The sequence below is a fragment of the Molossus molossus genome, unplaced genomic scaffold, assembly GCF_014108415.1.
Source record: "Molossus molossus isolate mMolMol1 unplaced genomic scaffold, mMolMol1.p scaffold_m16_p_1, whole genome shotgun sequence".
NCBI classification, from domain to species: domain Eukaryota; kingdom Metazoa; phylum Chordata; class Mammalia; order Chiroptera; family Molossidae; genus Molossus; species Molossus molossus.
Window position 1 is genome coordinate 199,891,051 of NW_023425344.1, and position 25,196 is coordinate 199,916,246.

General features: G+C 46.5%; 1 protein-coding gene across 1 annotated transcript in view; it reads left to right on the plus strand.

Moving 5' to 3' along the window:
- TLN2 (talin 2) overlaps positions 1–25,196 on the plus strand; it is a 242,140-nt gene that overhangs the window by 200,903 nt on the left and 16,041 nt on the right. Inside the window, exons 48-52 of the mRNA XM_036268699.1 lie at positions 18–134; positions 2,323–2,508; positions 6,294–6,401; positions 20,601–20,706; positions 21,567–21,691. Coding sequence (XP_036124592.1) covers positions 18–134; positions 2,323–2,508; positions 6,294–6,401; positions 20,601–20,706; positions 21,567–21,691 — 642 coding nt within the window. The remainder of the gene's footprint in view (positions 1–17; positions 135–2,322; positions 2,509–6,293; positions 6,402–20,600; positions 20,707–21,566; positions 21,692–25,196) is intronic.

Here is a 25,196-nt window from a genome sequence, read left to right on the forward strand (position 1 = left end):
CCTTCCTTCCCATGCAGGTGATGGTGACCAATGTCACCTCCCTTCTCAAGACTGTGAAGGCGGTGGAGGACGAGGCCACCCGGGGCACACGGGCGCTCGAGGCCACGATCGAGTACATGAAGCAGGAGCTCACGGTGAGGACCGACAGTCACCTCCCTCGGGCACCCATGTCCAGCAGCTGACCCCCGCATAGGCTTCTCCGAGGTGGTTAATATAAAGAAGTTCTACCTGGAGCACCCAAACTAGGGAGGCTCCCACCTGTAACTGTGCACCCCAGAGTTTGGTTAGGATCAAACTGTAATTGTAATTAAGGAAATCAGTTAAAATATATCACTTGGGGCTATTCAGGTTTAATTACACTAAAGTTGCTTCAGGATACCAAAGCATTCCAGAAGATTCCTGGCAAAGGGAGAAGTCCGTCTAGCTATTTGAGTTTCGGTCGTGTCCACAGTAGTGTAGCCACACACACAGCCCCTCTTGATTCCCGTTGCTATCAGCAGCGCTGCACTCTGCTGCACATGTGTGGACTTCGGGGTCTGAGAGTGGCCATCAGAAGAGCCTGGATGCCTTTCCCTGAGCCACTGCCCTTTACAATCCAGCCCCTTCCCTGTGAAGTGTCTGCTCTCAGAGAATCACCCCGTGTTCTTTCTTGCCTGGTTCCGACGTTGTTGAGCGAGGGTGCTCCAGTGCTGCTGTGATATGGATATTAACCATGGGTGTTCTGATTCTGTGGTGATCGGACTGACTCGTCCTAATCTCTGGAAATAGAAGTGTGCTGGAAATGTTTGTTTTCAAACTGAGACTTCTGTAGGAGGTCTGATTACAGATTCGACTTCTTTATGGAGGTGGGGAGAGGGACTGGCCGTAGCTGCTGGTTGTTCTGCATCGTTAGGGGACCACCTGTGAAGGTCGCCAGCCCTTGAAGGTCAGCGGTGGACGTGGTCGGGTCTGACTTAGGCAATGGAGGCTTGCGTTCTCTTTTCCTGTCTTGAATGAATCTAATCTTGGTTAATGTTGTGCTTCGTTTTCCCACAAAAGAGAAACTAAGGAATACAGGTGGTGTCCTTAAGCACTGCTACCTGGAACCTGGAACGTACCTGCCCACACGAGCTGGGGGTTTCCTACCAACATCTGGACACATGTTCTGACAGATGTGGGTGGGCCTAATGGTGGCAATGGAAGAGAAGATTTGAAATGTGGAGCTTTCCTGGGAAATTGCAGCCACACGGTCAAGCTAAGCATAGCAATGTGATTTACAGTGGACCCAGATTGTGTGCTTCTGTGGACACAGGAGCGTGAGCCACAAGGGCCACTGAGTGTGGAGAGCTCTGGAAGGTCACTCATTCCACTGCTGCGTTCAGGGGCGGGCCTGGGGCTTGGGGTCCTGCCTTAATTGCAGCTGCCCATTTTTAGGGGGATAGCAATGTTTGACACTCTTTGGCACATGACAAGGGTGCTGGCTGGGTCCTCCTTTCTGCCTCAAGGAAGACTTCCCTACTGAGACGTGGCTGCTTGGGACTAAACACCGAGCCGCCCCGACTGGATTGGGAGCCCTCACGTGCAGGGACAGGCGCGTGTTCGGCACACAGCCAGGGCACCGAGCGCTCGCGTTGGAGACAAGACAGATAGGATTGGAGCAGGAATGGACATCTTGATTGACAGGTGGAACTTGGAAGTGGGATATTCACTTACCATGGTTAATTTTTTTCAACTCCTGTGAAGGGGGTTGTGTGTGTGTGTTTAAATAATTCACAGTGTCACTGTGGCACACTCCACATGAATGCCTCCACAGAATCATGCAGTTATATTTGTAAGACAGGCTAAGAATAGAAGAAACTGAATGTTTCATTTCCCCCAGCCCCACACCCCTTTAAAGAGAGAGGAGTCCGGATTGATGCCTCCAGGTCAGCCGGCCCTGGAACCAGCATCGGACTGCATAGTTTCTGGGAGCTGCCAGAGCTCCAGCAGGAGGGGCAAGGCAGCAGGACGCCACAGAACCACCCTCCCTGGGGTGGATGGCTTGCAGATACCGAGTATCCATTTTTGCAGACAGACGGGTTGATGCTATAGATATGTCTCTCTCACCTCATCATGCTCCCGAGTGCTGGGTATAGGTGTGCAAGGCTTATCCATGCTACAATCTTGAAAGCAAGAATGATATTACTGTACTCAAATTAAATTTCTCATTTCCTGCCTTTTGACGCTTTCTTCCTGTTGCTGGCTCAGTTTTCAGACACTGAGCTGCAGCCCGGTCGGAGAAGAATAAATTATTTTTGTCCTTCCCTGTTTTATTTCTTTCACCTCTTCTATTTCTAACATCAGGTGTTTCAGTCAAGAGAGGTACCTGAAAAGACATCATCACCTGAAGAATCTATAAGGATGACGAAAGGCATCACCATGGCAACAGCCAAAGCCGTGGCAGCTGGGAACTCGTGTAGACAGGAGGACGTGATCGCCACCGCTAATCTGAGCAGGAAAGCCGTGTCAGATATGTTGATGGCTTGCAAGGTAAAAGCCTTGGCGTTGTTGTGGATGGATGGATAGTTCTCTGTTGTGGCTGAGTTGTTTGGTTTGGTCTGGAGAAGGGGAGGGGCGGAGCAGCTCAGTACCTTGAACTGTATAGTGAAATGCATGCTGAAGGCGTGTGCACATCAGCAGCCCGAGGGAACGACTCTCAGTTCTGGTTTGAGAGGGGATGGGGCCACCCTGCTGACTCAGCCCTCTCCTTTTCCTCCCAGTCCTGCATGCGCAGGCAGGACGCCTTCTTCCGGAGAGTGGAGTGCAGGCCACTCTGACAGCAGTAAATGGGGACAGTGGCCTTTTGTTCCAGGCTCTCCAAATGACAGCTGCATCCCTCATCTGCCTGCACCCTTTCCTGCCTCCGCAGGTCATCCATTCTGTGCTCGGAGGAGTGTTGCCATAACGGGGTGAGGAAGTGAGTGAGAGGAACAAAACAGCCTTGGGGAACTGCCTTGCTGCTCTGTGCCAGACATTTTGGAGCAACTCTTCCGATTCTTAGATAACCGGGGCAGCTGCCCTAAGCCCGTGCTGGGTGAGGGGCTGGGGAGACCTGAGCTTTCTGACCTTCACTTTATTTTTTTTCTATTAAGAAAGTGAGCCACAAGGGCCGTCTTTCCCCTGCATCTGTTGAGCACCCCAGACCTTGACCCTTGTAGGGACAGCCTTGCCCCAGGGACTCTGACATCTGCTCAGTGATTGATTGGTGACCCTGCTTTGGTGAGCAGGGGGACGAGCCACAGACACTGAAAACTTGCTGTTGCAGCTACTGCCACTGGGCAGCCGGAATGGGCTGCCGTCTGCGGCGACGTGAGTTATGAGGGCAGCTGGCGCAGGGTCCAGCCGGCGGCCCTCGGGCTTCCCTCAGAAGAGGCAGGGTGAGCCGGAGGTGGGTGTGCGAGGGCCGGCGTGGGAGCTGCACAATGACCGTTCTCCTGGGTGGGTGCACAGAGTGGCTGACAGAGTCGATAGGCCCCCTTCCCTGAGGGGCCTTGTGCTCTGGACCAGAGAATTTAGACTGTCTTCTGAGGCCATGAGCATTTGCCATTTTGATGTGCTTAATGGAATCGGCCTCACAGAAGCGATGACTCCCCAAGGGGTTCTCGTCTCAATCGGAGAATAGCACTTGCCTAGCAAGGGTGGCCCCAGTGCCATCCATTGTCCATGTAGGCACCTCATAGTTCTGGGAGGGTTGTCATATACTCTCGTTTGACCCCAGAGGAGAAAGGCAAAGGGAATTTATCCTCATCTGATGGATGACGAAACAGACTTGGAGGGATTAAGTGGCATGACCGAGGTCATAGCTATTTACTCTCAGAACCAGAACTGTAACCAGGTCTTCTGAGTTCATAGCTGGTCTGTTTCTGCTGCCATGGCCTCCCAGCCATAGTGTTCAATCAAGGTCACTGTGGTTGAGGAGTGACAGGTACTGTGTCTCCATGTTACAGGCATGAAATGAAAAGGAGAAATGGGGGCGAGGGGGTGATTAAGGTATAGATGCCAGGCAGCTCAGATTTTCAAGTCTCTTTCTTAACACACATTCCTCTGTTTGCAGGGGAGGAGGTTAAGGATTAAAGGATGGGAGCCATTGGCCCAGCCTCAGCTCCTCCCTGGATCAGGCCATCCTGATTTTTCAGGACAAAATAATAGCCAGAGCTTCACAAGCCTGAGCCAGACTTGATGACAAGTGTAACTGCTGAGCCCTGAGACTCCTGTTAGGATAGGATTTATTTAGCAGACTGATATTTACGTTTTCTTTGGTCTCCTGTATTTCCACCCTTTGCAGAAAGGAAATGAGGTGCGTGCAATAGGGAATATATAGAATAAATACCAGGAATGTTGCATGGTGGATCGAGGAGGAACCCTTATGCCAAGCAGAGGCTCAAGTTGCCATATGAGGCTGGGCAGCGCAGCCAGGGCAGAAATGGAAGTGCAGTAGGTTAGATACTGACTCATTTTATCAGAAAGGAAGGATATGTGAATTCCTTAGGTGGAGACAAGGGTTCCCCTCCATCCTAATTTAATTCTAGTGTCTATTGCTTTCTGGTCTTCCTTCCATGTGCATATGTTTACATTGTATACCATTTAATATCCACTGTTACAGTTAACATTAAATGGCTGTTTCTATGTTGCCGTGAGTCATTATAACTGACTCTTTAATGACCAAGAAATACTCTATTAATAAATACAATCTGTCCCCTATTATCAGATATTTAGGTTGTCTGCATTTTTTTTTATCATTAACTTTACTGCAAGGAATGATCTTTGGGCATATCTGTTTGTTCTGTGTGTTGGATTATTTCCTTAGGCAAGGCTCCCAGAAGTTAGAGTTCAGTGGGTCAAATGGTATGACATTTTCATTATGGCCAGATTGCTCTCCCAAGTTGTCTTACTAAGTTACAGAGCCAGCAGCTGGGAAAAAGCATCTCATCCTCAGCCCCACATAGCTCTGAATGAGGCCTTGCACGTCAGCTGCTGGAGGGGACACTGATAGCATCACTGTCTCACCAGAGTGACATGGGGCTTTGTCCTCACACTTGGAGACACAGCATAGTGACGGTGAAGAGCATGGCTGGGCAGTGGTTACGCTCATGGCATGGCGCCTGCCTCCGAGGCCTGTTCGTCCTCAGATGAGTAAACCAGACTCATGATTGACAGGAGCTGGCCACTGGCTTATCCCCACTTCCTCCGGGTATGGGGAGAGCCCACAGCTGTTCCCACCAGCACCACCAGTCTTAGGGAGAGGGGCTGGACTGGGAGGAATGTGGAGTCTGGTTACTATTCCCCATCCTTCTTGACCTTCTACCCTAATGTGTGATTCCTGTGTGTCCTGATTTGTGATTTATCTGCAGCTTTCTGTGTATTCTTGTAAGCCCCCTCAGGTTCTTTCCAGAGTGAGGCTGTGCAAGGAAGAAAGGATGCTAAATGGGCAGGGTTGTGGGATTTAGCAAATTAAAACTAAGGTGGTCCATGCTTACATTAAATGTTTGTCACTGTTTATCCGACATCCAAATTCAACTGGGCTTTCTGTAATTGATCGAGCAACCCCATGAGTGGGTGTGCTATCTGAAATGATATATTGTGAATGACTCACCTCAGCAGGTCACAAGGGCAAAAACAAAAAACAAAAAAAAACCCCAAAGAACAAAAATGCAAGATGCTGCATTAACCATACATCCTGGTTTGCTTATCTGGGTGTGTATAACATGAGGCCCCTCTGCGGGTACCAGGGAGCCTCACTGTTTGAAGGTTCCCAGGAGCCAGAGGGCCCTGGTTGGGAAACTCGCTGTGACCCCAGCGTGGTCAGGTCACGGCGTGAGGACCTGGACATACTTGCTGTGACAGAGGGGTCTCTGGGACGTCTCACCTTTCTGGAGGGAAGCAGGCTGACCCTGGGACCGCGCATCTCCTGGGGAAGCTCTAATCATGACTCTCTCCTGAACTTTCCAGCGTCGGTGGAATTTCTCACATTTCAGTGAAAGGTGGGATCGGGGAGGGTGAAAGAAAGGAAAAAGGAAGATAAGAGGGACTAGATTCACTTGGGAACTAAAAGTGTCAAGACACAGACTTGGAGACAGCCTGCCGTGGAGATGGGGCAGCGAGGAAGGTGGAGGAGGACTCCCCCCGTCCAGGGGGCCAGGGAAGGTTTCTCAGAGGTCGCTGAGGTCAGGCAGCAGGAGTTCCTGGAGAGGGTCCAGGGCTATACAACTGGCCCCCTGTTCACTCCCCGCTGGCTCGTCCTGTTTTAAGATGCCGACGTCCCTTTCTCTCTCCAGCAAGCATCGTTCCACCCCGAGGTCAGCGAGGACGTGCGCGCCAGAGCCCTGCGGTACGGGACGGAGTGCACCCTCAGCTACCTGGACCTTCTGGAGCACGTGTTGGTGGTGAGTAGGGGCGTGGGACGCGCTGGGGAAGAGCTCGCTCGGAGCGGACCCCCTCTCCTCGGCGAAGCCCCTCCACGAGCACTGTGCAGGCTCCATGTGCGAAGCTGGGACTGATGGACAGGAACGTCTCCTGCCTCACACTGCCCCAGCACACGGGACACAAGTGTGGTCTGGGGAAGCTGCAGTTAGAATCCAGAAGAGCCTGGCTCTCCGGGTGCACCATTGAGGCAAAGCTAGCAAGGAAAAGCGTGGGCAGGGTGAGGGACAGGCAGAGCCACCACCGAACAAGGGTCAGGAGGTCCTGTTAGGAGGACTCCAGTCTATCCATGAGGACAAAGAAGACTCCTGAAAGAGCCACACAAGCCTCCATGACAAGTTAGGAAAAATGTCACCAGGGCTTCAGGTGACCTACTAGCCTCTCATGACTTCCCCCCGTCCTTGAGCGAATGGCACGTCCCTACCTCTGATGACCTGCCAGCCTGGGGCGCCTGCGTGGGTCTGGGTTAGGAAGGCTGAAACAGGACACTGGCAAGGCTGTGGTGGCTGTGGCTGGTGGGCTGCCCACGTGGGGGCCTCAGGCTTCCTAGGTGGCTTGGCTCCCCCCAGACCTGAGAGGCAAAGCGTGGGGAACCAGGAAGTACCTTGGCGTGCACTTGTGCCTGTCTACTCCAGGAGCCACGCTTCGCCGGGGGAGGCCTGGGGGACGCCAGGGCCTTACAGGCAGAGTGCCAGCGTCCGCTTCGGGAAAGGAGTCCCACGGGACAGCACCTCGCTGGCATTCACCAGAAAATTCCAGACTGATTAAGATTAGTTCCTAGAGAAGGTTGAAACTGCCATTCGATCAGATGTTAAGTCTTGGTTTGTTGTCATGGGCATTGGGGTCTCCATTGGGGTCTGTTTTGGGTTTTCTCTTTAACAATCCCTCCCTTTTGATCAGTCTCAGCCTGACTGAGAGATATAGTTAAAACCGAAGGCACGAACGCCACCCTCGGCTCCGCTCTGCAGTTCTCGCAGCTTCTACCGATTCTCGCGACAGTCACAGGTCACGTTTCTGCGTAATCTCTGTGCTGCTCACAGGGCGTGTCTCCAGGTTCACTGTCTTTAAGGCCGTCATTCTCCTTGTCCCTTTTCTGACCATCCAGTCTTAAGAATGTCATTTGCTTGGGTGGTTAGTGGCTACGAATGTGCATTTAAAGCTTTTGAGAGAATACGATGTGCCAGAGAAATTACGATGATACCAAAAAAAGGATAATTATAATGTTTGTAATGTACTTTGGAGCCATAGTCCCCAAGACCCAAACCATTCAAAATCAAGTAAATGAAAGAAATACCCTGTTGAGGGAGCCGCCGTGTGAGGCAGGTGCCTTGTCCGTGATCTCACGTAGCTGAGTTTCGTCTCCCTAGAAGGGCGAGTCCAGGTGCGGCAGGTGGTCGTGGCCACAGCACAGACAGCTCCCTGCTCAGCTGAAAGACAGTCTAGGGTTCTTCTGTTGTCAGGAGCAACTGTGGACACAGACTGGCAGGGCTTTTGTTAGGCAGCTATTGCTTTAACAGTAGATTCTACAATGTTTTTAGCCTGAAGGACAGGTTCCTGATTAAAGCCTTATTTTTATTTATTCCGAACGAGGGAAGTAGGGACCTGCCCAAGGGAGGGAACTCTGAGTCATGGGAAACTCTCTGGTAGGTTCTTTCTAACTCGACCATGTAAACTCAGGGGATTTGACCCATGAAGGGGGCTGTGTGTTTGTGAACAGTTAGATAACCTGAGGGCATGGCCTTGTTCCGCGCCAGCCACCTAGGAGAACGACAGCTACTGCAGACAGAGTCCTGCCAGGCATTAGCCACCTCCACTAAAGAGGCACTGTTCATGGTCAGACTGGAGTTTTAGGTGACAAATCCTAAGTCTGAAAGGTAAACCCCCACCTTGCAAGGGCCTGGAAGATATGGATGATGGCATTATCTGCCCAGGCCAAGACCAATGCAAAGGGGAAGAGAAAGGGTGTCACGTTTAAAGTATGAAGCCTTGATCCCACGTCTTGGGCGGAAGCAGTCTGCACTGATGTCAGCTATTTCAGTGTGAGTGAGAGATCTCCAGTGTCTGAACAGGACCGGTGGCCGGTGGAGCCTTCTTCAGCTGTTACCCATAGCTCAGTGCCGTCTGATTGCTCAGCAGGGTCAGTGGTCAGGAGTACCTGCTAAGGTCCTTTCAGTGGGGCTTGAGGGCTGTCTTCTTCTGATGTATCTAGAATACCTGTTTAGTCACCAGGCTCTAGGCTGTGACCTACAGGATCCTTTAAAATGGGATCTGGGAAAGCTTCTTTAACCTATTGACAATGAGCTGGAGCACAAGACGTCAGAAACTTAACAGTAGCTGGTCATACTAGCGTGAGACAGCAAGGGATCAACTGAAGATGTGCACCAGTAGACATCGGTCTGCCGGTGACAGTCTTGTGTCGAGTGAGTTGTGTTTCCAGAAGGAGGTACTGGGAACAGTTGGCATGACCAAAGGCAATGCCTTAGGCCAGGGAAGTCCAGTAGTTTCAGCAAGTTTAGTGGTTTTAAATGTAAAGATCCCATTAATTTTTTCAACCTCACCTGATGACAAGGGTGACAAGGACAGCGGTAATTCTGAGAATGTTGCAAGTCTTTCCATCAAGGCTCCTATGATTTGCCCAGTCAAGTGGGTTCTTAGACTGCTGGGAACTGTGGAAGGTACACCCTAAATGGGAAACACGTTTTTTAACAGTTTCTTTGCCATCAGCCTGGCAGCAGGGGAGGGCTGCAGCCCATCTGGAAACCACAGGTACGAAAACAAGAGTCTGTGATAATCCATGCTCAGTGGCGGTTGCACGAAGTCCAGCTGCAAGTGTTCAAAGGGTCCAGAGGGAGGAGGTCTGAGGCCTCTAGGAAAATAAATGGTTTTTCCAGGATGGTGGACCAGACATTGCTGATAGATCGCTTTCGCAAAATCATGGAAGTCTCCTCATCAGTGTTTATTCGTAGTTTGCGTCATCTTAAATGCACTGTGGTGGGCGAGGGAACGCAGAAGCTGAAAAGTGGGGCTTGCCAGGGGGCCTCAAAGACCGAGCAGCCGTCTTGGGTTTCCCGTAGCCCTGACCATTTGTTTAATCTACAGCCATTGTTGACGCATCTTAATTTCTCTCACTCAGGAGCAAACTGCTGCCATGTTCAAAACATCAAGATGGCAAAAGTTGGGCAATAAAAGGTCACTTTTTACAGAAATAGAGTGGACTTGAGCCGCACAGGCCACAGTCTGTGTAGATTCTGTTGCTACTGTCTGTGTGTGACAGTCAGTTAGGGTTCCCCCGACACTCGGGTCCTGTCCTTTCGTGTGAACATTCGTTCTGATGGCAGCAATTTGAGAAGGTAAGAGATCAACAGTAGGATCATTTATTTGTTGCCCATTTTTTATTGGGATCCCAGAGGATGTAGGAAAACCCATTTGTTTTCATAACATCCCTAAATCATGGACTCCAAAGGGATAATGACTATCAGCATAAATAATTAGTTTGTCCTGCTTGGGGAGGGACATAGAGCTCTGGTTGTTGGGCTGATTTATCTTGTGGGATGTTTCCCTTCTGAGTAAGTCCTATCGGGTAGTGATAGCATAGCCAGCTTGAAAATTCCCTTTTCCATTTCTGTAGTATAATCGTCAACAAACAAGATTACATCAGAATAGTTAAAAGAATGTCTCATAAATCAGGACTCATTGTCACACAATGGGACATTATCACTTCATCGTGGGTCTTACCTTCGACACTTAAAGGTAGTAACATAGTAGGGTTGAGGATGGTCCAGTGTTTAAGACATAGATTAGGTCTTAAAAGGATCTCATAGGAAGTTGGTCTACTTGCAGAGAAATGTTGAGTCAGTTCAGAATGACGATGACTTTGGACAGCATGTAGTTTGCAAATAAACATCATTTCCCAGGGTTAAATCTGCTGAGGCTTTGCTAACTTTGCAGCTGCAGCTCTAGCCTTAAGACAGCTGGGCTAGACAGGAACACCTGAGTCAAATTGTCTGTGTTTAAGAGACAAAAGGCCTTTGTGTCTTACCACGTTCTTGCATGAGCATTCCCAGAGCTTGATTATTCCCTTCATGCACAAATACAGTAAAAGGTTTGGACCAGTCAGAGCCCTAAGGCAGGTTGTTCTTTTAGTTTATATAAGCCTGCTCATGTTTATCCTCCCAAGGAAGGGGTCAGGGACTGACATCTTAGTAACTTCATAAAATGGAGAAGTAATAGAGAAAAATGAGGAACCCATAGTCTGTGGTAACAGGTCAAGCCTAGAAACCCATGAAGCTGTTGCTTAGCTGTGGGTCTAGGAAGTTCCTGGCTTAGCTTCATCCTTTTTGGAGACAACTGAATTCCTTCAGCACCGAGATCAGGACCTCAGTAATGACCACTGTCTAAAGATAACTGTAATTTTTCCTTAGAGACTTTGTGTCCTTTTTCAGCGAACTATTGCAGCAAATAAATGGCATCTTTCACAGACACCTCTTCAGTAACTGAATGCAGCAAAAGGTTATCTACACCTTGTAAAAGGGCCGATTTCCCCAGGGAACTGGAGGATGTTTAAATCTTGAAATACTTGGGAGAAATAAGAAGGGGGCTCTGACCCCGTGAGGCAGGACGGCCTGGGTGCATTGTCACTGGTTTCACGTAAGGGCAAGTAGACGCTGGCTGCTGGGGCCCACAGGGATGCTGAAGGCTGAACAAAGGTCTGCAGCAGTGAACCGCCATGAATAGGGAGGCATCTGTGTCCCGTTTAGAACAACTGGGAGCCCGTGAATCACGATGTCTTTGAGAGCTCCCAAATCCTGGACAAAACACCATCCCGCCCTAGGTACAGGGAACGCGGAGCCCCCGGCAGCTAGGTCTTCTGTTGTGGGTGTGAGGCCTTGTGTGGCCTCAGGTTTTAATGGATATTGAGGTGATATAGGGAGAGGGTTAGGAATCTGTATAGGTTCTGTGCTTTTTATTCTTCCAATATCAGGGTTGTTTTTTTTAAGGAGATAAAGAGATTTTTTAAATTGATTTGAGAGAAAGGGGGAAAAGGGGGAGGGGAGAGAGAGAGAGAACATTGATTTGTTGTTCCTCTTATGTATTCATTGGTTGATTCTTGTCTTTGCCCTGACTGAGAATCAAACCCACAACCTTAGCATATCAGGACGATGGTCTAGCCAACTGAGCTACCCAGTCAGGACCAATGTCAGTTTTAAAGGTAGTGCACAGATTTTTAGGCACTTCGATTACATTAGGGAACCTTTGGCCCTTCTGGTGTCTCTCAGTGGATTGGGTGCCCTCCCATGGACTGAGAGGTCCCAGTTCGATTCCTAGTCAGGGCACACGCCCGGGTTGAGGGCTCGATCCCCAGTAGGGGACGTGCTGGAGGCAGCCGATCGATGTTTCTATCTCTCTCCCTTCCTCTCTCTCTAAAAACTCAATAAAAACATATATATATATTTTTTAATTAGGGGAACTTTGTTGGAATTCTTCCTCTTCTATGTCAAAGAGAAATAGTACAAACGTAAAAGATCAGGTTCAGGTTGGTCAGGAAATCCTACAGGGAGGTCTCCATTGGAAACATCATGTGTTAGTCCTTTTACTCTGGAAAGGTCTCCCCCTGATAGGCTGACTGGGGATGGGTCACAAAAGGAGTGCTTTTCTGTGAAAGGTCCTAGAGTAATGTGTACTTGTTGAGATAAAAATATACTAAACTTTAGTAGATGCCCCCACTATGGGAACTTCCTTTTTACTCGGGTTTTGTTGTCCTGCGAGGGCGGGTTTTATAGTAGAAAGCAGAGCTCTGGTAATTTCTGTTTCCCCTCGGCTGTTCTAGGAAAGGACAGCATGTCCTCACTTAACATTGTCAACAGGCTCTTGGAAACTGCAGCATTAACAGAAAGACTTAAAATGAAACCAGTGTGTACCATGGGCTAAGTGATATAAATAAGAGTTAAGTTCCTATGGCATATTTCTGGTTGCAAAATGATCATCACTTCTAAATAAAGGCCCAAAACATTTCTAATATTAAACATTGAAATAAATGTGAGCTATACATATATTGAAGAAAGGTTAACAGAAACAGGTTATGCTTTTCCAACCAGTTCATTCCAGGTCAGTGTCAGATGGCTAGAGCCTGTCCCAGCAGCTCGAGGTGCAAGGCGGGACCCCCCCCCCCCCAACAGGAAGCCCATCCATTTCAGGGCCGCTCACACCCACCCACACTCACTCAGACTGGGACAGTGTAGACACAACAGTTCACCTCAGTGCACATCTGTGGCCTGTGGGAGTAAATCGGAGCACCCAGAGTAATCCCACACAGACGTGAGGACAACTTGCAAACCCCACACAGACCGTGGCCTCGGTAGGAAGTTGATTATTTTTTCACCTGAGAATCCTCAGAGCCTGGTCAGGTGTAGGAGGGCTCCTGTGGGGGAATCCTTGGAAGGAGATATGGGGGCATTTGAGTTGATGTTGAAAAGTTCACATAGAACCTTTGAGGATGATCTTTTTACCATTGTCCCAGTTTATGACAGTTGTGACATTGATTTCTGGGCCGGTGTTTTATGATTGACCCCTTGAGGAGTGCAGTTCCAGAGGCCCAGGTGTTATTTTAGGTCTCTGGCCTTGGAGCTGTTGCAGCTATAAAGCTAATAGCTTGGCAGATTTTTGTTTCCCGTCTTGCTCCAGGGAATACCCCACTGTAGTCATGAGTTCACTCAGGCCTGTGTCCTCCGTCCTATTTCCTGCCTTTTATCCATAATCTCAGTGCACGGGCCATTTACAAAGAGGGCAGCTAGAGAGGGTCGGTTGACCCAATGTATCCTATGGAACCCAAAAAGCATAGGAAGAAGGCTTCCAAGCAGCTTTAAAGTCTGCCACAGATCATCTCTCTTCTGTTTGCATGTTTGAGTAACAGGTCAGTCAGTATGGGCAGGGGATATGCTGGGAATGGCTTGGAATCCAATTGCTCTTTCGCAAGCTCTTTCTGGTCAAGAATTTTGAATATCATCCTCAGGGGTTGCTGCTTCGCTTCCTGCATCCATTTTTCTTCACCAGGTCCTACCAACGTGGACACAGCTGATGAAGATCTGTCAGTGTTTGAAGAATTTAGAACATTGTCAGGGCCTATGGCCCTGGGCTGTCAGACCCATTACTCAATAGATTCGTTTTCTGTTATGATTTCTTCCTTCCAGAGAAACAGGACTCTCACACCTTACCTGTTGCAAACCTGGGTGGTTGGTGTGTGTGTTAAAAACCTGACACGTGAATTTCTTTTCATCTTTCTATACAGTTGTTGCCATTGTAACCTAAAATTATGATTGAAATATAAATGTCCTGTTTCTGTTTCTCCATGGCTGTTTTGAGGGTTACAGTGTGAAGGTAGTTGGTGCTAAAATGAAGTCATTAGTAGGAAGGAAAGCTAAATGACATTAAAACTTTTATGAAACATACAAAAAAATCGTTTCATCTTTTGCAAGGATGTTTGCCTCTTAATGGTGACAAGTATTGATGGTTCTGACTTCCAAGGAAATATGAATGAAATATAGTGTACGTATTTGTTCATGTGTTTTCTTTTGTCTATTTAGAAAGCTAGACATACTATTTGAAGGGTATTTTATAAGAAAACAGCCTCAATTACCAGGGAATTATCATAAACATAGGAAAATATAAGTTGCTAACTAAAAATGGAGGCCCTGTGACAATGTTCTGTCACTCAAACTGTGGACATTGTCGTTTTCTTGGGGCTGCTGCTAAAAATGAGCTCACATTTCACATCATAGTCCTGACTCCTTCTCCAAAGCAGACTTGGAAGAAATATGGGCAAAACGAGGCTAAGGGCAGGGACGAAGGCTCCACACGAGAGGCCCACGAGCACTAGACAGCTGAGGCCAGTGCTGGTAGAGACCCACAGAAGCGAGGAAAACGGAGATGCCCGCACAGGGAACTTGCAGAGACAGGACCAGAAAGTGAAAGCCCAATTGCCAGTTTAGGGAGGACATCAGATTTGTTTTGAAATTATCTTTAGGGTAGAATAAAAGAATGCTAAGTTTAGGTTAGCTATTTAAGGGTGGTAAATCAAAAAGCAATTAAAAACTAGAGATTTTCACATGCGCGCATACACACACACACACACACACACACACACACACACAGCATCCTGCCCTCTTCATTCTCATCTGTATGGGGAGACCATGTGATGAGATGACTGTAGTTATCACCATTCTAAATATGCATACATGCACAACCAATGGACACAGACAATAGTGTGGGGGAGGCAGGATGGGGGTGGGAGTGGAGAGGAGGGAGTCAATGGGATAAAAAGGGAGGACATCTGTAATACTTTCAAGAACAAAGATAAAAATTTTTTAATCCAGAAGGAAGGGAGGGAGGGAGGGAGGGAAGGAAGGAGGGAAGGAGGGAGGGAAGGAGGGAGGGAGGGAGGGAGGGAAGGAGGGAGCGAGGGAGGGAAGGAGGGAAGGAGGGAGGGAAGGAGAAAGAAAAGTCCATCTAAATCAGAACTGTAATGGGATCTTATAATAATCCTCCCGAATCACTTGAAAATTTGACTTCTGTTTTAATTGATCAAAGAGCTTTTGTAAGATTCCTGAGGCTAAAAGAGTAGATAATTGTCTAATTTTTACTAAAGAAAAGAGAAAAGTAGAAGTTAAGGTTTGGAGTTAAGTATCCAGCAATATTCAGAAATAAATTAAGATCAATTTCAGGTGCTACAAGGAGGTTCAGGGATCTTCCTTAGTGAGCTGCTTTTCTTAAATTTGGGCACATAAAAAATGTAGGAAAATTATGCTACTTTGGTCCTATTCAGTTTAAATATCCTAGAGTCAAGGATTCCTAACCATTTTTAGCTGGTTTGAATATTTTAGTTTTACTATAGAAAAAGTTTAAAAAGGCTGAAAATCAGATCAACATCCATATGCCCACCATCTGTAATTAATTAATTCTGTTAATTCATGTTTTGTTTCATGTAGTTCAGATCTTGACTTTCTAAAGAAATCTATAAATAATCATGCATTTTGTACCCCTTACCAATCTCATTCGATTTCTTTCCCTCAAGGTGCAAATAACTATCGTGATTTTAGCTTTCTTAACCTTTTGTGGGCCTTGGGCCCCCTTGAGCTGAAAACCCATTCCCTGCCTCTCCTGCCCTCATCAAAGAAACATCAGCATAGATGCACAAAATGGTCCTTCAACGTTTGAGAGGGTTCTCAAACCCAAACACCCAGCTGGATCCTTTTGGAATTGAGGCTCCAAATTGAAAACCCCTACTTTTCATTGGAGAATCCACCCAGCAATCAAACACTGGGATCTAATGTGGGCAGAGCCATCTCCTTGCTGCTCTGGGAGCTGCTTTGTGAAGCAGCAGACGTGCCCGTTTGAGCAGCGCTGCATAGATTTGTACTGCAGATCAAGAGGCAGCCACTTGGCCTCTGCAGCGATCACAGTTCAATGTTGCTGCAAAAGCACACTATGAGATCTCTGACAGGGTTAAAATTACCCTCTTTCCACTAGCAGAACTTTAATTTTGTTCTGTCCATTGCCTGCTATTAGAAATCATATTGATGTAATAGCAGAATAAAAATAGAACTTTCCTCCTGCCTTATCTAAATAGGGTACTTTATCATATGACTGTTTCCCTTCTGAACAGAAGAGGTTCTTTCTCCATCAAGGCTCTTTTAAAGACAGATGTCTTTACCACTCCACTTGGTGATGTGAGTCTCCCCACCACACCCTTAACTTTCTTTTTACAGCTTTTTTGAGGCATAGTTCATATGCAGTAAACATATTTAAAGTGTAGTTTGAGTATCAACATATGAATACATCTGTGAAAGCATCATGACAATAAAAAAAAATGAGTAGATCCATCCCCGCTCAAAATTTCCAAGGAACCGCTGATCCGCTTTTGTTACTATAAATTTGTTTGCATTTTCTAGACTTTTATATAAAGGGAAGCATGTGCTCCTTTTTGTCTGGCTTCTTTCATTCAGCATCAGTATTTTCCATTCCATCCATATTGTGTGTATCAATAATTTGTTGCCTTTTATTGATAAATAGTATTTCATCATATGGATGTGCCATAATTTATTTATACACCTGTTGACTGGCTAGGTTGTTTCTAGGTTTTGATTATTACAAATGAAGCTGCTAAGAGCATTCTATATTGTTAAAGAACAAAAATTCAACCAAGTAAATTTGAAGATCTAACTGGCTTTATTGAGCAATTCATGAATGGGCAGCATCCCATCCAGCAATTAGAAGGGAGCTCCAAACGGTTGTACAGAAAACTAAAAGGGTGTGTTTTTTTTTGTTTTTGTTTTTTTATCCTCACCCGAGGACATTTTTCTATTTTTTGTTCAGATAGAGCGGGAGGGAGAGAGAGGAAGAGAGAGAGAGAAACATCGATGTGAAGGGACACATCGAGTGGCTGCCACCCGCACAACCAACCAGGGCCGGGGACAAACTGCAACCGAGGTACATGCCCTTAGCGGGAACCGAACCCGGGTCTCTCTGTAGAGCAGGCCGACGCTCCAACCGCTGAGCCAAACCGGCCAGGGCTAAAAGGGTTGTTTTTTTTAATAGGCACAAACTGGTCAGGACAAATAAGTTAGTAGCAAAAGAAAAGAAAGGCTTGTTTCAAGCAAGGGTACCTCTCTTTGAGGAAGGCAGCAGGGGTCTTATCAGGAAATTCCAAACTGGTTGGTTTAAGGTCACTTTCCTGGGAGGAGTTAAGACTGCAAGCAAGTCTTGGTTTTATGTCTTGGGGGCAAGCAGCTCCACCTTGAGCCTGTTGTTTATTGTTCTTAACAATAGGAACGTCTTTGTGCTTACAAATGTTCATTTCTCTTGGATAAATACCTAGAAGTGGCATATTTATATCATAGGGTAGGTATATTTTTTAACATTTTAAGAAACCACCAAACGGATTTTTAAAGCAGTTATTCTATTTTACATCTCCACCAGCAGTGTAGGAGGGTTGTGCTTGCTCCACATCCTTGTCAACATTTGGAATGGCCAGTCTTTCTCATTTTAGCCATTCTAATGGGTATGTAGTGGTATTTCATTGTGGTTTTAATTTATACTGATGAGCATCTTTTTTTTTTTTTTTTTTTTTTTTTATCCTCACCTGAGGATATTTTTCCATTTTTTGTACAGATAGAGCGGGAGGGAGAGAGAGGAAGGGAGAGAAAGAGAGAAACATCGATGTGAAGGGACACATCGAGTGGCTGCCACCCGCACGACCTACCAGGGCCGGGGACAAACTGCAACCGAAGTACGTGCCCTTAGCGGGAACCGAACCCGGGTCTCTCCGGACCGCAGGCCGATGCTTTAACCGCTGAGCCAAACTGGCCAGGGCTGATGAGCATCTTTTTATGTATCTGTTTCCTTTTGTATGTTTTCTTTTTTTTCCCTCACCCGAGGACATTTTTCCATTTTTTGTTCAGGTAGAGTGGGAGGGAGAGAGAGGAACAGAGAGAGAGAGAAACATCGATGTGAAAGGAACACATCGAGTGGCTGCCACCCGCACAACCGACCAGGGCCGGGGACAAACTGCAACCGAGGTACATGCCCTTAGCGGGAACCGAACCCGGGTCTCTCAGGACCGCAGGCCGACGCTCCAACCGCTGAACCAAACTGGCCAGGGCTTTTGTATGTTTTCTTTGATGAAGTGGTCAGATCTTTTGCCCATTTTTTATTGAGTTGTCTGTCTTATTATTGAACTTTTAGAGTTCTTTATATTTTCTAGATAGGAGTTCTTTGTCAGATATATTTTCTGCAGATAGTTTCTCTAAAGGCCTTCTGATCCATGAACATAGGTCTTCTTTAATATTTTCGACAATGTTTGCAGTTTTTAGCATTCAAATTGTACACATCTGTTGTCAAATTTAACTCCAGATAGTTTATCATTATTAGTGCTATTATAAATTAAATTCCCAATTTAATTTTTAAAATTTAATTCACAATTTTTATTGCTTATATATAAAAATATAATTGATATTTATATATTGACTTTATGTCCTGTGACCTTGCTAAACTCACTTATTAGTTTTTTGTTTTGTTTTTTAGAGATGCCTTAGAATTTTCTACATAGACATTCATGTTATTAGTAAACAACTACAATTTCTCTTCTCCCTTGTCATCTGTCTGTTGTTGTTGTTTTTTCTTGTCATATTGTATTAGCTAGGAATTCTAGTACAATATTGATAGAAGTGTGAAAACAGAAATCTTGACCTAATTTTTTTATCTTAGCAGGAGAAACTCAGTCTTTCACCATTTACTATGAGTCCACCATACCTCTAATTCTTTACTTATTCATCTTGTGTTGGCCACTGCAGATAAACCATTTAATAATGCCTATGAACCATTATTTACCTGGTAACCTTACAGCATGCATTGTTTCAGACAAATATGATGCAAGCCTTTTATAATTAAGTGGTGGCAAATGCCACCATTTGGCTGCATATGAGAATCACCTGGGGATCTTTTAAAATTCTTGATGCTCAGGCCATACACCAGACCAATTCCATCAGTAGCCCGGGTTGAATTATATATTTATCCATTTTATCACAACTTTATAACAAAAGAACTGTTATGATCATTTAACTGGTAAGTAAAGTTTAGAGAGAAGATAAATAACTGGACCAGGGTTACATAGGCATGTTGACTCCAGAACCTACATATAATGAAATTGCTTACCTATGGCTGTGTTAAAAAGCCAAAAGCACTTAACCCCTTTCTCCCACCTCTCCATGGTTCTAGTGTTGTTTTGGAACTGGTCTAGGAAGCCACCACATGAGGAATTGTTCCAACAGTGTGTTGGTCTCTTTTTCATTTTTCACTTCTTCACAAGTCTGTACTGAATTCTGAATTTCTGTATAGTGGTATGTTTCAGTCCTAAGGTGAGAGGATGAGGTATGAAGGGGTAAGGCCAGGGTCCAAAAGCCATCTTTTTGAGACTCCTGAGAATGAGTGTGATACCTGAGCTTTCTACATCAAAGAGGGGATGGGACACCAAAAAGGGAATTAATTCAACGAACATCTCCTGTGTCACAGTGTGCCAGGTGCCCTGAGGGATAGGCGTTACCCCAGTGCTGCAGATGAGGAAACAGGTTCTGAGTGGTTCAGTAATCCACCCAGTGTCAAAACTAGTAGCAGGCAAAGCCAAGTTCAAACTCAGGTCTATCCAATTCCCAAGTCCATGCCCTCTTCCCCCGCTTAGAGGCTCCAAAATTGTCGAGCAAGAGATAGCAGTTGCACTTTTCTCCAGCATGTCTACACATTTCTGAATCTGGAGATTACCGTGCACAGCATGGAGGAGAGATGCAGAAAAGAATGTTGGAAGAGGAGTTTTGAAATTAGGAAGGAACAAGGTGGTGTCAGTCAGAATGTACATCCATGGTGGAGGTTGGCGAGGAACTCTCCTCCCATTTCTTAGTTCTGTTCTTGGATGAATTTGGGAAGAATTCAGCTGGGACGCCTTTTAAATTACATCGGGGGTTGGAGTTTCAATATCTTTTTTTTAACACCATAAAAACCAAAAAGCAAGACGCATTTTAAAAAAACCTTTCAATTAGTTCAAAAGAGGGAACTTCTCCATGTCTTCTCCCGGGACAGCTTGCAGTGAAAACACTGGAAATGGATTGCTCCTTTAGGAACAGCCCTCCCGATCATCTGGTGGTTGTTGCTCTCTTGACGATTTTGTCTTCTAAGCTCCACCTGAGTCACACATTTTTTCTTCTGGTCCCACATTTGTTTTGTCACAAGTACCAGCTGACCCGTAGCTCGGGCTTTCGTGTTCACTCAGAGTATTCTTGGGGAACTTTCATGTGCATATATTTATTTTATGTACAAGTAAAAGTACAAATAAAGGACAATGAAGGTATAAATAAAGAACGCATAAGGATTTTTCTTTCTCCCATATAATCTTAAGGAAATATATCAAAAGGACTTTGCAGGAACCCCTGGCTCCCAACTTTACCTTTCTCACATGAAAAATGGAAGGCCAGTGAGTTTCACACGTTTTCCCCAAGGTTCTTGAAGGCACGTGGTGACAGGGACAACCTAAAACCAGATGTCCAGCTGTGTCCCCGTGAGTGTGCTTCTGGTCACAGTGGTTGCCACCTTGATGCATTTGGCTTGTTCTTCACCCACAGGTGCTTCAGAAACCAACCCCGGAACTCAAGCACCAGCTGGCCGCTCTCTCCAAGCGAGTGGCTGGCGCCGTGACTGAGCTCATCCAGGCAGCAGAAGCCATGAAAGGTAGGTGGGACCCTCTCGTGTCCCCTCATCGGGCGGAGCTAGTGCAGCGACCTGAGCAGAGAAAATCTGCAGCACCGCAGGCCCTTTCTTGGCATATGCAGTCAGAAGGAATACAGGGAGGTGCTTTTCTTTAAAAAACCAAATGGGAGTAGAGTTAGATGTAAAAAGTAGTATTCTCCTGAAGCGAGTCTTGTCTCCAGCCTTCATGTTGAGCACTTCTACTTACATGGCAGAATCTAACTAGAACTGCCCACTTCTCTTTTAAGGGTCTCGCCACTTATTTTCATCTGTGTTTTCATTCATAGAGTATTTATTCTTATTTAAATAACTCCCTTCATGTTTAGAAAGTGGTGCTATCTGGGTACGTTGTTGGCACACCCGTCGCAGCTCCACAGAAGCAATCACCTCACCAGGGGAAGGTTTTCTCACCGGTTTCGCTTTGTTTGAATTGAGGTGAGAGGCTATTCCTCATGAGTGCGCAGAAGAGCATTGTAAATCTCTTTGTGCTGAGCATAGTCTCGAGTCTCCTGAGGATGTCTGCGTGCAGTCGTGGCCCTAGGTTAAAAGTCAGAGTCACGTTCAAGCTGGCCGTAGTCCGTGAAAGCTTGATTTTTGAAACTATCACTGATCACCGCCCCTGTGGTAGGACTGCACACACAACTGTTTGCGAAAACCCGGATCAGACAAGCGCGCCTCTGCGCCCAGCTGATCTCTGAGAGCTAGAGGGTCCCTCCCTGAGGACGGCGCAGCTAGTAGGCTCAGGGAACTTCTCTGCATGCGAGTCCAGATGTTGTTTGTAATTAAGTCAGTGCCCTGAGGTTTGCAGCTACCAAGAATGACCCTCTTTGGACTGATTTTAGGAACAGAGTGGGTGGATCCAGAAGACCCAACCGTCATTGCAGAAACAGAATTACTGGGGGCTGCAGCATCCATTGAGGCTGCTGCTAAGAAGTTAGAGCAACTGAAGCCAAGAGCAAAACCAAAAGTGAGTGTCCATGTGTGGCTGCTTGTCTGCTGTCAGCAGGTCTTCCGGTGGACGGCCGTGAGATGGAGCTAGGTGTGCTGCAGGGAGCTTGTGTTGTTCCGAGAGGTCAGACTAGCAGGCTGCAAACCTGCTCTACCCGCCCAGCACCGTGTCACAGGGCACGGGAAAAGTTAACCACCCAGAAAAACACCTTTGGGTATCCAGAGGGAGAATTAGACAATTCTGATCTTAACTCAGTTCCGTTACATATAAAGCAGGTGTTGGATGCTTCCTTACTACATCTCTGTTAGTGAATGTAAGATTGTCACCCTCAAATTTTCTGGTTGCCATATGCCTTTAACAGAGAGACAGCAATGCTGGGTCTCTCCTTTTCTTACCATTAAAAGAGGACCGTGTGACTCTCAAAAGTGCACCCAGTTACTGGCTTTTTCAGTATATGCTGGAGACTGGGATTGGATGGTGTGTTTTCTCCAGCTATATTTGTCATGTAGAGATAAATGTTTAGAATTTGAGATCATGCGTATATGTTAAGAGGCACAGCGATTAAAGGAAAGAAATACTTTATGTTTGGGCAGCAGAGAGGACAATTATTAAGTAAAAGGATGGTGAGCTAGTGCTGTCCAGGGCAAAGCCCAACCCTGTTAAGAAGCTGTAACCTCCCCACCCCACCCCCATGGCTGTCTTCAAGGAGAAGAGAGCAGAACCAGAGGAGGCCTCTCTTTTTGGTGTATTCAAGTAAGTCCCTTCTGGTACCGGTAACCTCACCTTCCTTCCAAGGACCCAAATACAGTCAAAAATAAAGTCTAGCTCTTACACTCAAAAAAGTTGGATCCCTCAGTTTAAGGTATGCCAAAGATGTTACCTTTTTTATAAGACCAAAAGGTGGAGCCTGCGCACTGGAGACCAGTCTGCTCCAAAGCGGTGATGGGTCAGTGCTGTGTGCAAATACACACCAGCGTGCAGGGAACCTGTCCGGCTGGGGAACGTTCTTAAAGCCGTGGAGTTCTAGAACCGATCTACGGATAGTCACTCCAGACTTGGTAAAGGAGTTTTAAAATTTTCTTATCAAGGTGTAATTGAAAACTTTTGGATTCTGGTTTGGGAATTAATAAGGATTATCTTCGCTGGCCTCTAACCTGGGAATCTTGGGTTGTCTGCGATTGAGTTTTTCTTAACAAACTTAAGAGCTAAGTGTGAATATGGGAGAAACGCCATTTCCCAGTTATATCTTCGTTTCTGCTTTGTAAATCAAGTTAGTCCTGAATGGAAAATGTGCTTCCAACTTAAGCAAGCAGCAACCATTGACTAATATTTAGAGGCTTCATGCTTAATTTGTTTTTCCTTTTTCTTATATGATTTATTACAAGTGGCCCCTCTTGGGAAAGCTTCCCTCTGCTAATTCTGAGGTCCTGTCAGCTGACACTCCTTCTCCCTGAGAGTTAACCTGGTGCTAATTTAACGCCAACATGTCACCATATTCCAAGACCTCCCGTTCCAATCCTGTCCCTTTGTCCTTTGGCCAGGTCCTTCTGAGTTCTCATCTATCTCCGAATCTGGGTTTCCCTCTGCCAGCCATTTATTTACCTGATAATTCTTGATCTGAAAGCCAAAGTTATTAGAGTTGCTCCCCCATCGGATCGTTGTTATAACAAGTGAGATCATTTAAGAATACAGTGCCTGACATCCAGTTAGACTTAGTAAGCATAACTGGTTCACCATCACTGAAAATAGGCTCTGTCTGGGACGTTTATATACTACCTCCTAGGAAAATGCCTGAAACAAGAACTATTCCATAGAACCGTGAGCTGATGGCCTTGGCAGGAAGAAAGAAAAAGAAAATCACAACCAAAAGCTCGCACTGATTGGCTGCCGAGCACGTGCCCGCAATCTCGTGGGTGCCCGACAGGGATCAGCACGGATCAGCACGTCTGGTCCTTGCCACAAGCCCACCAGGCAGCGCTGCTCCCTCCCCTGCTCTGCGGTGCAGAGTCCCAGCAGGGTGCCTGGCCAGCCGGAGGGCCGTGACTGCGCCGGCAGCAGGACGCGTGTGCTCTGGGCGGCAGCCCTGGTTCATACCAGTCCTCTGGGCCCACCCCGTGTCCGAGAGGCTGGTGCAGCCCCATGGGGGCCGTTTTTGGTTTGCCTGTGCCCTTGGAGCCATTCATACCCCTCTGGGAATCTGTCCTGAGGAGGAAGTCCAGAGAGGAAGAAAGTTGTGTGTGAGAGAGGGCTGTTTCTTTCATCCTGTTTGTAGCAGTGGGCAGCGGGATGCGCCTTGAGTGTGTCCTTGAGGGAAATGTATGCGGCTGTGAAAAATAATGGTTGATAAGACTAGCATAAAGACGCTCATGGTATAATGTAAAGTAAGGAGGAAAGAAAGAATACAGACCTGTGTACTCATTATGGTTACGCTGTGAAAACCACCAGCATATGAAGGAGCCAGGTGGGGAGTGTCCAAAATGGTGGGGTTGGGGTGATGGGAGGGTCTATGTTTTAAAAATAAGAGCACTTAAATTAGTGATGGCTGCTGACATGGGCAGGTGGGCACTGCCCACACTGCTCAGGATCTTTTACCTTGTGTTTACTGTGCATGTCTGTGTGTGTGTTATGGAAAGCCAAGAAATCCTCCTTTGGTTAAGGTCATAGTTAACCAACTGTTGATTTGAGTCCGTGCACTTCACGATGGGCTACCTGCTTCCGGTCGCTCTCATCGCCCTCCTCGGAAGGGTGCTGGGTACTTCTAGAGTGCTTTAGGACGACCTGAAGTCTCTCTCTGCCCAGTGACCAGAGGCTCTTGCCACATGGCTTAAATTATCTATAAAACTGTTTTGAAGAAACCATCAAACAGAACCATAGCTTTTACGAGAATACCTTTCTGTGTACTAGATAGGATGCTGCCTGATTCATGAATCATTCAATAAAGCCAATTAGATCTTTAAAAAATAAAATAGAACATAGTTTTTGTGCCTGTCTCGGAGTGCCATCTGCTTTGTGGTAATATCCGCATGAAGTAAAGTATCTTTCTTGTGTTTATAAAGTAATTTATTTCCCCAGTAAAAAAAAAAAGAAAGAAAGAAAAAGAACAATCCCATTTTGACAGCCAGATCACCAGTCTTGTGAGATGAATTGGTTTTCTCCATCCCCTCTCATAGTCTGAAAAACAAAACCAAACAAAACTCCGGATTCTGTGAATAAGCAGTTCCCGTGACATCCCTGTCCTGTAGCTGCACACAGCCCGCAGGCCCTCGGCCGAGGAGCACGCTTCCCTTCCGCCCCGGGCCAGCGTTCACTCTGCTTTGAGAAACAGTTTCGGGAATGGGCCATGCTTTTGTTTACATTGTTTTGCTCACCACATTCTCAGGTGGCCTGTTTTAAAAGTAGAATAGTCTGTGGTTTATGAAGATAATTCCTGGTTTATTCCCACTTCAGGCCCTTAAAATTTAAACACTTCTTTTTGCCTGGAATCTCCCAGACATGAATAACGAGCAAGTTTGCACTGTTGAGT